The 12,375-nt window shown below is 47.0% G+C and overlaps 1 protein-coding gene across 3 annotated transcripts in view; it reads right to left on the reverse strand.

Annotated features, from left to right (window-relative positions):
• EPHB1 (EPH receptor B1) overlaps positions 1–12,375 on the reverse strand; it is a 421,654-nt gene that overhangs the window by 74,757 nt on the left and 334,522 nt on the right. For all 3 annotated transcript variants that reach the window (XM_053930212.1, XM_053930213.1, XM_024565783.4), the window contains 3 exons: positions 8,378–8,540; positions 6,036–6,144; positions 5,100–5,164 (listed from right to left, as the gene is read on the reverse strand). In XM_053930212.1, the coding sequence (XP_053786187.1) occupies positions 5,100–5,164; positions 6,036–6,144; positions 8,378–8,540 (337 nt within the window). The remainder of the gene's footprint in view (positions 1–5,099; positions 5,165–6,035; positions 6,145–8,377; positions 8,541–12,375) is intronic.

Genomic DNA, 12,375 nt, shown 5'->3' on the forward strand with positions numbered 1-12,375 from the left:
GTAACCAAGTCTCAGAGGTAACAGATTGGAACTTGGCACCCTCCACAGGCAGCCTGCTCTCCCCTGAATGGGTGCTTTGCTGACAATGTCCTTCTTGAAATGGTCTCCAGAATGAAGAACATCACTCTAGATGTCTTCTTACCAGCACAGAGGACAGCAGGTCTGTGCATCACCTCCCGTGATCTGAACTTTAATTGGGACTACAGAGCCAGACAGGCCTGAGTTTAAAACCTTGTTTTATAAATCACCAATTCTAAGGTTCTGGACAGGTTACTTGCCCTTTCTGAGGCTTTCTTTCTTCACTTGCAAAATCTACCTCATGGGGCAGTTATGAAGATAAAATTAAATAAGACAGGTAAAGTGCTAAATATAGTTAAGTGCTCAAAATTTGAGAACAATACTATTCTGCATGAGTACCAGTGCTTGGCTTCTTAAAATCAGCTGTATATTACTCATATTAATTATGTGGTCAACTAAATACCTACTTTTTTTTACACAAATAGCAAGTCGGGTTTCTTCCTTTTTTGCACTGCTTCCTTTTTGTTTTTACCTAAACACTAGACTCTAGATTTATCCCTCCAACACTTCTTCTTGCAGATATTGAATTAGCATTCAACACTGATGGATAGTTCTGAATTTTGATTCTGTCTTCTATGGTGTTAGTTATGCTCTCCAACTGTTATCTACAAACTTGATAAGAATCCCTACGCCTGCACCTGACTCATGAATTTAAAAAACAATCAAACAAACAAGAGATTGAATTGGACAAGGACTAGAATAAAACTGGTGGCTTCCTGCCTGGCTGACAGTGTCACTAACCCACTTTCTTTTGGTATGAAGACAAGCTCTGTATCCACTTTACAATGTTTTCCCTTAGGAGATAATAAAATATTTTTGCCAAAATAAAAATTCACTACATCTGCAGTTCCTTTTGAATTTACTAAATGTGTAACCCTAGTAAATGAGATGAGGCCCCATTATTTTTTTCTTAATAATCTTGTGTTGGTTCCTAATGATCACTGAATTTAGTTTTGAATGCCCAGAACCCATCTGCTTCAGTCTCTTCAGGAATTTGGCAGGGATGAAGTTCACTCTTCTGTTCTGCAAGCTTAGTGCTCTGCACTTCTGCCCTATGTGAAAACTACAGTGTTGGCTAATCTACAATCTTTGGGTACATACCCTATTTGTCTCTGCTTTTCTCAAAGCTTAATATTAGCTCCATGATTGTATCTGTGGTTTTGTGTAACATGGAGATGGTTCTGTTAGGTAGGGCTGCTTTTGGAAGGCCCCTGAACTCTTAACAAGCCTTTATTTTCCTCTTTCCCAACCTTACACACTCCACCCAACTCAGAAATCAGTGAGATGCCAACCACAACCTGGCATGTAACTATCTAAGCCCCGTAATTACCGAGTAGTGTTCTCCAGACATAGAACCAATTGGAACATTTCTAAGATAGAAGATTCTGAAGCACACCCTGGCCCACCTGGTTCATCTTGTCCAGGCAATTTTTAGTCAGCCAGCACCTCCTGAGAATCAGTCCGCATAAACCATGAGGATACACTATGTATCTGCCCCTTCTTGGACATGGGAAATAACCACTTCCATCCACCTACCCTTGAACATGAACCACAATCTCCCAGGATCTACATCCAAGCATCTAGCACCATATCCAGCACATTTTCTCTTTCCAATCTGCCTTCCCTGTAGTCTATTTCACCCAAATCCAAATCTCATTTTACATGCCTATTCACTGTGCTCCAGGCTCAGAGGATGGACATAAACCAGTGTCCCAGAGAGCACTGTGTTCTTAAATTGACCAGATCTGCCACATCTCAATGGGCTCATTCGCAAACATTTACATGATGTCTCCTTCAGCTTTTGCATCATCTTGAAAGGCAGGTCTGGGAGGGCAGGGGCAATCAGCCTCTCTATGGTTCCATGTGTCCTGCCTATGGGGAAGAGAGGCAGGGCCCTCTTAGACAATGACGAATGGGGCTTGGGCATCCCTGCAGGTTTTCTGCCATTCCCAGGGCAGGAAGCCCTCAGAGCTCCAGGTTGTTGTCACATCCTGCAGGAAGGTGCGTGCACATGGGTAGCCCAGGTATAGGTAGGTGCACACATTCAGACCAGGTTTTATTTACCTTTCTGCCTCCTGCGCTGACACCCAGAGAGGGGAGTAACAAACCACCAACCAGGACATGTAGGATTAGTCCTCACCCTATTGTTGCCTGTTCCCGGCTACCAGGTGTCTTGAGCTGCTATAATATGGGTAGAGCAAGGGCTGTGCAGCCAGATTAGAGAGTGTGCAGTCCACCTCTGCCACCTATGAGCCATGTGACCTAGGTAAGTCATTTACCTCCCTAGATTAATGCCAACCTCCTAGAGTGATTGTCAGGGTTAGATGAGTTGATGTGAGCTATCAGAATAAAGGTGCAGCGTAGGCTCTCCATAATTACTCTTACCCCTTCCCTAGGTTGGGCCAGGCCCATCCCCCATCAGAGCCTTGTTTTCTCTCCTGTTATACATGTGCTAAGTCTTTCCTCAGCTCGACAGTCTTTGCACTGTAATTCTCCCACAGTGATAGCTTTAGTCAGAGGGACTGATGTCCACGGGACAAAATGCACTAATGCAATTCAGTGTATGAGACTATGAGTGTAGAGAACCTGGGTGCAAAGAGGAGTCAGGTTTTAGGGACTGGATAAAAAGAGTTATGAATAGAGGGAAAGGACGTTTATAAAAGGTGAACTGAATTAAAAAGAAGACAGACTTCTAAGGCAGCTAAGGGAGTGAGCTCTGGTCCACAAAGAACTCTGGATCTTCCCTGAGTCCCAGGGATGGCGACTGTGCAGCTTGTCAACACTGTGTCTTCAGCTGTCCCCAGTGGTTGAAGCAAGGCCATGGTTACAGCAGACTGAGTTTTGATTTTTCTGTAGAACCCTGGGAACCAGAGAAGCCTCTTTCTGTAGGCCTTAGATGTGACAAAATCCCCCAGAAGAGGGCTGTGAGCACTTTGGAGCACCTTTGTGCATGTAAGCACCACATGTTGGCCCAGCAGAGCTGGTCCCTCCAGAGCAGGAGAATGGCCAGATCCCACAGTGAAGTGGCCAGAAAGGCACCAAGCTGCACCCTGATTTGATAAGTGAAGACCCTTTATACCCCACCCAAAGGGCAACGACAAGGCATAGCTTGCATGTCTTTAGAATGGAAACTCCCTCCTGGGGCAACCCATTCTCACCTTTGGCCATCTCTAGTCTTCAAAACAGTATTCCCAATTTGTGTCCCTATGGCCATCTCTAAATGTCTCATCCAGAGAGTAAGCAGGATGCTAAATCTGAAACGGACTTTACAATGGTTCTCCACATAGCAAAGAGCAAAGGTGTGGCGGGGAGGCATGGCAGAATCCTGAGGCAGAGGCCAGGAGGCAAGCAGGTAATTCTAATGCACCCTGGAGGGTACCTTCTCTTGAGAATCTTAGATACAATCAAATTCTTTGTTTCCTAGCCGGGGAAGCTAAGGCCCTGCCTTCAACGCACAGGTAAAATAAGTAAAAGCATCTACAGATTTTGAAGTGAGGCAGAGTCAGGATGTAGGAAAGGAGAGAGAACACAGCAGGGTTTTCCCCTCTGAAACCAGTGACATCTGGTTAAAGGGGAGGCCCAAGGTGGCCTGGAAGCGGAAAGAAAGAGGGGTAAATGGGACTCTGAGTGTGTCAGGAGGAGCGTGTGTGAATTTAGAGACGGCCCCTCTCTCAAATCCCCACCCCCTTTGTGTTGCTGACTGTGGGGTGGCCCTGGAGCCCTGTGGGAGGGCTTCTGCACCAGCTGAGCCTCCCTCCCTCCCAAACGTGACCGTCTGAACACCATGCCACCTGCCTGGGGCTTGGTCCTCTGCAAACCCTTGGCAGTTTCTTGGTTTTAGATTGAAAGCCCCTGGAAAACAAGATCTTATCTACAGATTGGCCTTTGTACAACCCGAGCCAGCACTGGCCATGGTAGAACATAAGATCCTTCATGGTGAAGCTGCTGTGTGGATGTCTTGGAGACCCTCACCTTGGAGTAGAAATGAGTTTGATCCATGGGAACTTTCTCCTTGGAGCCCATTTGTGCTCCCAGAACTGCCTATGGAAGGCATGCTTTGTGTGTGTGCACACATGCGTGTGGACAAGGCCTGTCTCCCTTGTTCACGGCTGCATGAACAGAAGAACAGGGCTTACATTACAACAGAGGGATTTAGGTGGGATGAGGCTTATGGAAGAAGCCTGTGACAGAGCACAGCACAAAGTACGGGGACAGACTTCTGAGGGCATCTGTGGAATTGAAAAGGAGTTATTTAGAAACAGAACATGTCTGCCGCGAGGATTAACGGCACCATTTTGTGGAGGCAGGAAGGTGGCCTGACTGACCCAGTGGGACATTTTCAGACCCTGCAATATTGTAATTACACAGATAAAAGAGTAATTCTGACATATGACTTCATGTTACACATAGCTGAGGAGCAATTTTAGTTACAAAAATATAAGATATCATTTTTTTAAAAAAAGAGAAGAGTAAGATAATGAGTGAAAAAAACTTTTAAGGTAACTTTTTAAAAGAAAATAGTTGGGAGATATCTCAACACTTTGGTCTCTTGGGCTCTGCTATCTTTTTAATTCCCTACATTCATGTTCTCTGGCTTATCTGTGAATTTGGTTAGCACATTCCCCAGCTGCTCAGTTGGATAAGATAAGGCAGAAGATGTTAATAGGGAACCCTCCATCCTTCTCCACTGTGTCTGATTTCAGGATTCATTGACTTGCTAAACCCAATCTTTCCCTGCAGTCCCTTGTCCTATACAGGCTTATCAATGCAAAAGATAATCTACTTGCCAGGCATCCAATGAGTGCCCACAATGGGCAGACAGCAGATGGGGGGGGAGAGCGAGCAGCCTGTGGTCCCTGAGGACCTGCAGAGAGAGGCAGTACTGGGGTACTAGGAGCTTGCTGGAGAGGGCACTGTGGTTAGGGCTGGCCAGTCTTGCTATAAGGAGCTCTCCAAGCATTTGCCTGCTCCACTCTGTGGTTCTCCAAGGGTCAGACAGTGGGTGTATGCTTTCTACTTACCTCGGCCGGTGCTGTAATGCTGGAGCTTGTCACTGTACACAGCCTCTTTGCTGTAAGCCCGTTTCCTGTGGAGACAAGGAAGAGGAGCTCTCTTACCCTCTCTGCTCCAGGAACCTCCACCCAGGCTACCTGTCCTGATGGGGACTCACCCAGGCATCTCCTGGGATAGGGAACTGTGACTCTCACTTTAGGTGTAGCTTTTGTCATGGCCAGAGGTCTAGCTTGACCACCACTGTGGGCAGCTGGGTCTGCTTTCAAGTCAAAGTCTTTTAGAGGCCAGGCAGGGCCATGTCAGAGCTTGGGGCAGAGGCTCTTGAGGATGCCTATTAGTGCTCCGTCTGCACTGCCGCAGTGCTTGGGAGGGGCCAGCTGCAGGGCTGTGTACAGCAGAATCTGGGCTAACCACCGAAGGCAGTAACAACAGTATTAAAAATTCACAAGGCCTCCAGGGCCAGCCCTTCTGCAGAACTTGGAGTTCCTCTTTTCCTCCTTGGCTCCTCTCCTGCCTGTTGCCTTCTGCCTTCTGCCGAGGACTTTGGTTCTCTAACCAGAGAATGGGCTATGTGAGGCACAGGCTGGGATGTTCCAGTGGGTCAAATGCAACTTTTTAACTGTCACCCCGAAAAACTGTGGTGTGTGTGGGGTGCTAAGAGTCTTGTTTAAAATGAAGCTTGAGGATGGATGCTGTTTACTCATAACCTTGCCCAGTTCTTACAGAGGATTGTATCCCAGGCACAGAGCAGGTAATCTGGAGAATTCTAGGCTGCCTGTGGGTTGAGATGGAGTGACGACAGCAGGTTCGGTGGTGGGGTGCAAGTTTGGTGGTGTGTCCATGAAGGGTCAGGCCCTGGACAGTCTGCACAGCCTGGGAGAAGTCTGAATGTGGGGTTTCCTGGGTCCAAGGAGAGCAGTCAGGGGTGGGAGTGGAGGGCCTACCTGCTACAGACAATGGAGATGGCCACCAAGGACACGACAAACACGACTCCAGCTGCTGCCGAGCCAGCAATCAGGGGCAGCTGCTCCCTCAGCTCAGACTTGTAATCATCTAGGTAAGAACGAGGCATTAGAACCCTCCCTGTATGCCTTTTGCATACAACTGGCACTCAGTGCAGGATCCAAAACACCATATAATATATAATAAACATAGGCTCACCCCAAACATTGTTCATGGTCTATATGAAGTTCAAATTTAACTGGCCGGCCTCTGTTTTATCCGGCAACCCTAATGACAATATGTCTTGAACCAAGGTTCCTGCCTCCCTGCATCAGAATCTCCTAAGCCCCCTGTTAAACACAGCAGTTTCTGGGCCCCTACTCAGATCTCCCGAGTCAGAACCCCTGGGTGAACAGCAGGGTATCTGCATGTTTCCCAAACACACGAGGTGATTCTTGTGCCCCCAAGAATCATGTTTGAGAACCAGACCTCAGCTCTGTGGGTGGAGACAGAGACTGTTAAAGACAAGGATGCTATTCTCGAAAACTCTCACTTTGTGGAAATCAATTTTAAACACTGAAGGTAGAGTTTCAGTTTCCCTCCATGGACAGCTTTTTGTAACATGCATGCTTTTAAAAAATTAACTTGGCTCAAAAACTGCAAGGAACCACAGTGAGGATCCATAACAGTATCTCTAAACATAAAACACGTCATAAAGCAATGTGACCTCCCCACAGGTCCGCCAGCCCCAGTGACCCATCTTCGCCCAACCTTCAGACTCACCTTTGTGCTGCCTTTGGGGCCCGAGCCTCAGTGAGCGTAATTACTACTGATGTGTGAACCTCAGTCATTAAGATTAATACTCCAAAATTTGGCCACTTACCAGAACTCTCTTATATCTAACCCCTCTTGGGTTTACAAAATTTAACTGCCAATGTAAAAGGAATAGCCTTCTTGGGAGGAATCTGTTACTTCTTGATTTGTCTAGCAGAATTGCCAAGAGACCGGCGCTCAGCTCCTTTTGAGTTTTGGGCTTTTAATCCTGTGTACCTCCTGCTGCCAAAGTGCCCATAAATCTGGATGGCAAAGAGGAGGACAGGGTCCTCAAGGAAAAGAAGACAGCCTGCGCTCTTTTCGTACCCGCAGCATTAACCTGAATGGACTGGCTCGCCTTTCCACCCCATCTCACCATCCTTAAAATATGACTAAAACTTCACCTAACATACACTCTAAACGGGGTGCAAACTCCACCCCTACAGGAGCCAGACAGCCCACACTAAGGCACCCAGGAACACATCACTGGGAAGTGATGGGCACCCGTGGGGCAGCAATGCCTCACAGAAGGCCCCCCAGCACTTGCTCCTCTCACAACTACTCCCAAGAAAATGAATATTATGATTTTTATGCAAAATCATTTGATTTTTAAATCTTTGTGGTGGATTTTTAAATTGTCAAAAACCTAATGTGTCCTTAGAAAACCTCAAGCCCTGTCAAATGCCTAGCCAAAGAGTGCTGGACTAAAATAAAATGTTATGTAAGGGCAGGCTGCTTTGTATATAAAATTAATGGCTTTCAATTTGGGAGGTTAGGAATCGGCTGACATTTGGAAAACTATGAGGAAATAGCTCATAAATGAATATATAAATATAGATAGATAGGTAGATAATAAAGTTAAATGAACACATACACTATGGTACATGGCTAGCTAAGGAAAGCAGTGAGTGAACACAGGCAGGCAGACACACCTATGCTCAATGCTCAGGCTGCAGGGAAACCTCATTTTCGTAAGTGTTAAAGGACGTGGTCTCCGAGGAGTGGGGGAAATCGTTGTAACAGGAAACTAATGAAGCCCAAAGGTGGAAGTATTTTAGGGTCACATATGAAGATCCTCCAACTATTCTGAGATGCTGGGATCATGGGAGTGCCCCACCACAGATTCTGTCCCTCTGTTTCCTTCCTGGAGACCTGGGCTGTGAGCTTGGCTCTCAGCCCCCAAGCACAAAGTGAAGTGAATAATGATGAAACAATGGGCATCTGAGCCCTGCTTCTGGGCCAGAGGGCACACTGACCCCATGAGAGACGTGTGGGCCCCAGTGCTGTGCACATGCTGGACCCCATGCAGAGATCCTTCAAATGCAAGTCATCAGATGTTGGACCCAAATGGGCTGGACTTCAGACAGGTGTCTCCCTATACAGCTGTATCGGGAGGCAAACCATTCCAAGGAAATTCTACTGGAATCCAGTTAGAGACTAACCTCTTGGCTGTGAGGGCAGCTTCTTTGGTGTGGGGTTTCTCCTCCCTGAACTGCCCTCCCTGTGCCCAGGTCACTAGCCCACCCCTTACCATCCGTCAGGGTCTGGAAGCACATCTTGCCGCTGAACTTGCCATAGCCAGCCACGGTGCGGGCGCGCACCTGTACCACATACACCATGCCTGGCCGCAGGCCATCAATCCGCGCTGTGTTGGTCTGGCTCCTGGCCATGGAGGAGTTGAATTCATTGTGTTCCTGAAAAAGGGCAATGGGAGGGGTCAGTGGCCTGCTCCTGCTGCTGTGGCCCCAGACTGCTCCACCCTGGAGCACCTAGGCTCCATCAGTTCTTGGTCTTGCAGATCTGCTAGAAGTTGTCGCCAGCCCCAGGACATCTGCCTGAATAGGGACAGACTGGCCTAGCCTGAGGGAGTAAAGAATTGTCTCTGGACCACGGAGTTGCTACAGTCTGAAGAGAGTAAGCAAACACTGAGCTCTCAGGGGCTGCGTGGGGGGCTCATGGTCATTTTCTACTGCTCCCCCCCTCCAGGCTTCCAAGGTAGGATAACAAAGCACATCCATCACTGTGAAATGCAATTCAGTCTCTGACCTCAGCAGAAGCTAACTGCACAGATTGGGCCACCCTATGCCTACTTTCCTTACCTTGCTTCTACTGAAATGTTTTCTTTTCTCTTCTCACTCAAAATCTCCCTCATCACTCCTTACAATGGCTGTACTAGATCAGTCTGTAAGTTCCCTCAAGTACTTCCACTCTGCTGAAGAGGTTAAAACCAGGCTGGAGTACCTCCCACACCTGCTTCTGCCTTTACCTTAGCCTGTGTCTGTCTGGGTCCCCATCCTCCAGTTCCCTCTCCACCATCTTCCAGGGCTGGCATGTCCTTCTCCATGGAGAGCAGGCCCTGTGTTCTCACCCCTCCTACATATTAGGGGTCCCGCCCTCCTTTCTGTCACTCTCTCCAGCTCCCTGTGTCCTGTCCTTCATAGTTCCTGTTGTCTGCACATGTATCCTCTGGTTTGCACAGAAGTTGCTTGTGCTTTTCATCCTCTGACTCCTCTGCCCATCATGAGTGTCTTGAAAGAGCTGCTTCCTCTCTTTGCTGCTGACCTTATGTAACAATTGATTTGTGCCTGGATTTTGTAGACCCCCATCTTTTCTGCCTTTCCCTTCCCATCGAATACAAACTTCTTTCCTAAAAAACATCTCTTACCTTTTCTAAAACTATTATCAGATAAAAAAACAACCCCCCCTAAATCTAGGTGTGTAAGCCCCTCGTAATGAAGTAAATTCCAATCCCTCACATGTCCCTAAATTGCCACCTTGCTGCCCCTCTAAGGACCACATTCTGGCCATCTGGCCTTTGCTTAGTCTGTTTTCCCAGACTGAAATGCCTCTGTCCAGGGCTCCCCTGTGCCCATCTGATCCCTTAGGCCTATACCTCCCCACCTCACGCCAAGGTCTCCTCTTCAAGGAAGGCTTCCCTCAGTACTCGAGCCCACAAACTGTCCTCATTGCTGTCCTTCATTGTTACACATTGCCCTCAGCACCTTTGGACATACCAGCCTGCTCTCTGATTTTTCCAGACAAGCATCGGGGGATGCAGCTTAGTGCCAAGTATTCAGGAACGTGAGTTTAGAGTCTTGGCCCATCCCCGTCTGCACCATGAATCTTAGAGCAAAATGGGGGCATTTTGAAGTGAAGATCTTGAGTCCCTGGAAGGGAGGCCCCCAAGTCCCATGTGCAGTCCTGGGGCACTGTGATGAGTTCTAGGCACAGTGGTGCTGAAAGCATGGTGACAACTAAGGGGACAGCTGATGATGAGAGAGCTGATGATGATGATAAGCCACATCCTCAGTCAGTGACAGACAAACTTGGGGAGTTAAGCCAGACAAAAGAATATAGTACAATGATAAGGAATTACCATTGTCTTAAAATTTCTAAAAGTTTACTTCCCAAAGGCAAAGATGGCCAGATGTGTATTTATTCATTCATTTGCCGGGTAGTCACAGTTACACTATCATATGCTGGGTGCTATTCACGGGCTGTTGGTAACAAGGCACGATCTCTCTCTGCTGGGAACACAGCATCTTGTGGGTGGACCAGAAAGCAAACAGATGATGACAATGGTGTTGACTGAGTGCCTTGGCAGAGAGCAGCTTAGGAAGTTTTGGGGGAACAGCAGAAGGTCACTCAGTCCAGACTGATAAAGAAGTTGGGAGAGGCTCAGAGAAAGGGTGACTTGAGCCGAGTTCTGAAAGATAAAAGAAATTAGCTAGCTGGATGAATGTGGGGAGTGAGTACTGAATAGAATATCCTTTGAGAACAGAATGAAACGTAAAAGCAAGCCTTAACGGAGCTCAGGAGCCTGCAAGTGACTGGGCATATGTGGTATGTGGGCGGCATGGGGGGTGGTGATGAACACTTCAGAAGCAGTTGTAAGAGACCACAGGTTAGAGGTCAGCTTAAACAGACAGTTGAAAGTTACAAAGAGGCCCATGTGCACCCTAGTGGAGGGGCTATCCACTGGTGTCTGGGAGAGACTCTTTGGAGAAGGACTACCCACCCATCATTTATTTGATCTATTTTAAAAGCAAGTGGATCTTGACCACCATCACTACCAATCAGGGAGCCAGCAGAAAGAAGGCTGTTCACTGCAGAAGGGATGTCGTCTAGATCTTTGGTCACTACTATCTTGACACACTGGAGATCTGAGATCAGAAACTGCAAATCACTTCACCTGGCAATTTAGGACAAAATCCCATTGCTACAACATCCAGGCAGCTTCCTCAATTCTTGGTTTTAATGAAAACTGTGGAAGGACGTGCTGCGTGAAATAAGCATTGACTAGGCAGCTCTTTCACTGAAAAACGTGTTTTGGTGTATTGGCATTTGAGTTTTGAGCACAAAACATTAACGCATAATCACTTTATAGTCCACACATTCGAGAAGTTCAGTGATTAAATTGAGTATCACTCCTTGTTCCATTCAAAACCATTGATCAACTTCAGGCAAATGAATTAGAGTGAAGGGCAAAGTTTTTGTTTTTTTCTTTTTGGTTGCTTATGACTATGTAACTATAGGGGAGACAGAGGCTGTGGCTGTTGGGAGCAGAGACCATGTCTCCCTATTGCTCTATCCCAACATGTAGCCCAGGGCTGGCACCGCCCGGGGCACTCAACCATTCAGTGCTAAATGAGTGAATAAACAGCACACTTCAGACCAGTTTCTATGGGAAAATGATCCTAAAATTTGGAGGGTAGAAATTCCCAAGGCCTAAACCAGCCTGTTTAGCCCACACAGTTAGGTAGGAAATGTGAGTAAATGCCTAAACGCTTCATCATCGAGACAGCCGAGAGCAGACATAGACGCTCGTCCCATGGTTTGCCTACAAGCACTGCCACCAGGAGTGGAAAGTGCTACAAGACAGTAAACAAGAGAGAATGATGAATTGAAATGTATTGAAATGAGGATGGAGATGAACATGGGAGAGGCTCTGGGAGTGCCATTAGCTTGATGGTATCTGAGCTCTCTATTAATGAGCTGTTGGAAGAGGCGAAAGCCTCACTGATTCTGTTCACAGAGCTGAAAGTGGAAGGTGTCCCAAGCACTAACCAAGAGGGTGATGTGGGGCAGGAGAACCAGGGAGGGTCTTCAGGGGCTGAAAAAGTACAGCACATGGCCAATGACCTGTTTTTGTAAATGAAGTTTTTAAAAAAATATATTTTATTGATTATGCTATTACAGTTGTCACATTTCCCCCCTTTATTCCCCTCCACCCTGTAAATGATGATTTATTAGAACCCAGCCACGCCCATCTGTTAACATATTCCCTATGGCTGCTTTCCTGCTACAAATGCCCACAAGCCTAAAATATTTACTACCTAGTCCTTTACGGAACAATTTTGCTGAGTACTGGTTTAGAAAAAGTGGCATAGGATGGTGGGTTTTGTTTTTTTGGACTGAATCCAGGACACCTGTTGGATTGAGTTCTATTTATATTTGCATCTTCTGAAGACCAGGATTCCATGGCCTTGTGTAGCAGGTAGGCAAATAATTCTGGTTACAAGCATTTGG

Source organism: Desmodus rotundus, chromosome 8, assembly GCF_022682495.2.
Source record: "Desmodus rotundus isolate HL8 chromosome 8, HLdesRot8A.1, whole genome shotgun sequence".
NCBI classification, from domain to species: domain Eukaryota; kingdom Metazoa; phylum Chordata; class Mammalia; order Chiroptera; family Phyllostomidae; genus Desmodus; species Desmodus rotundus.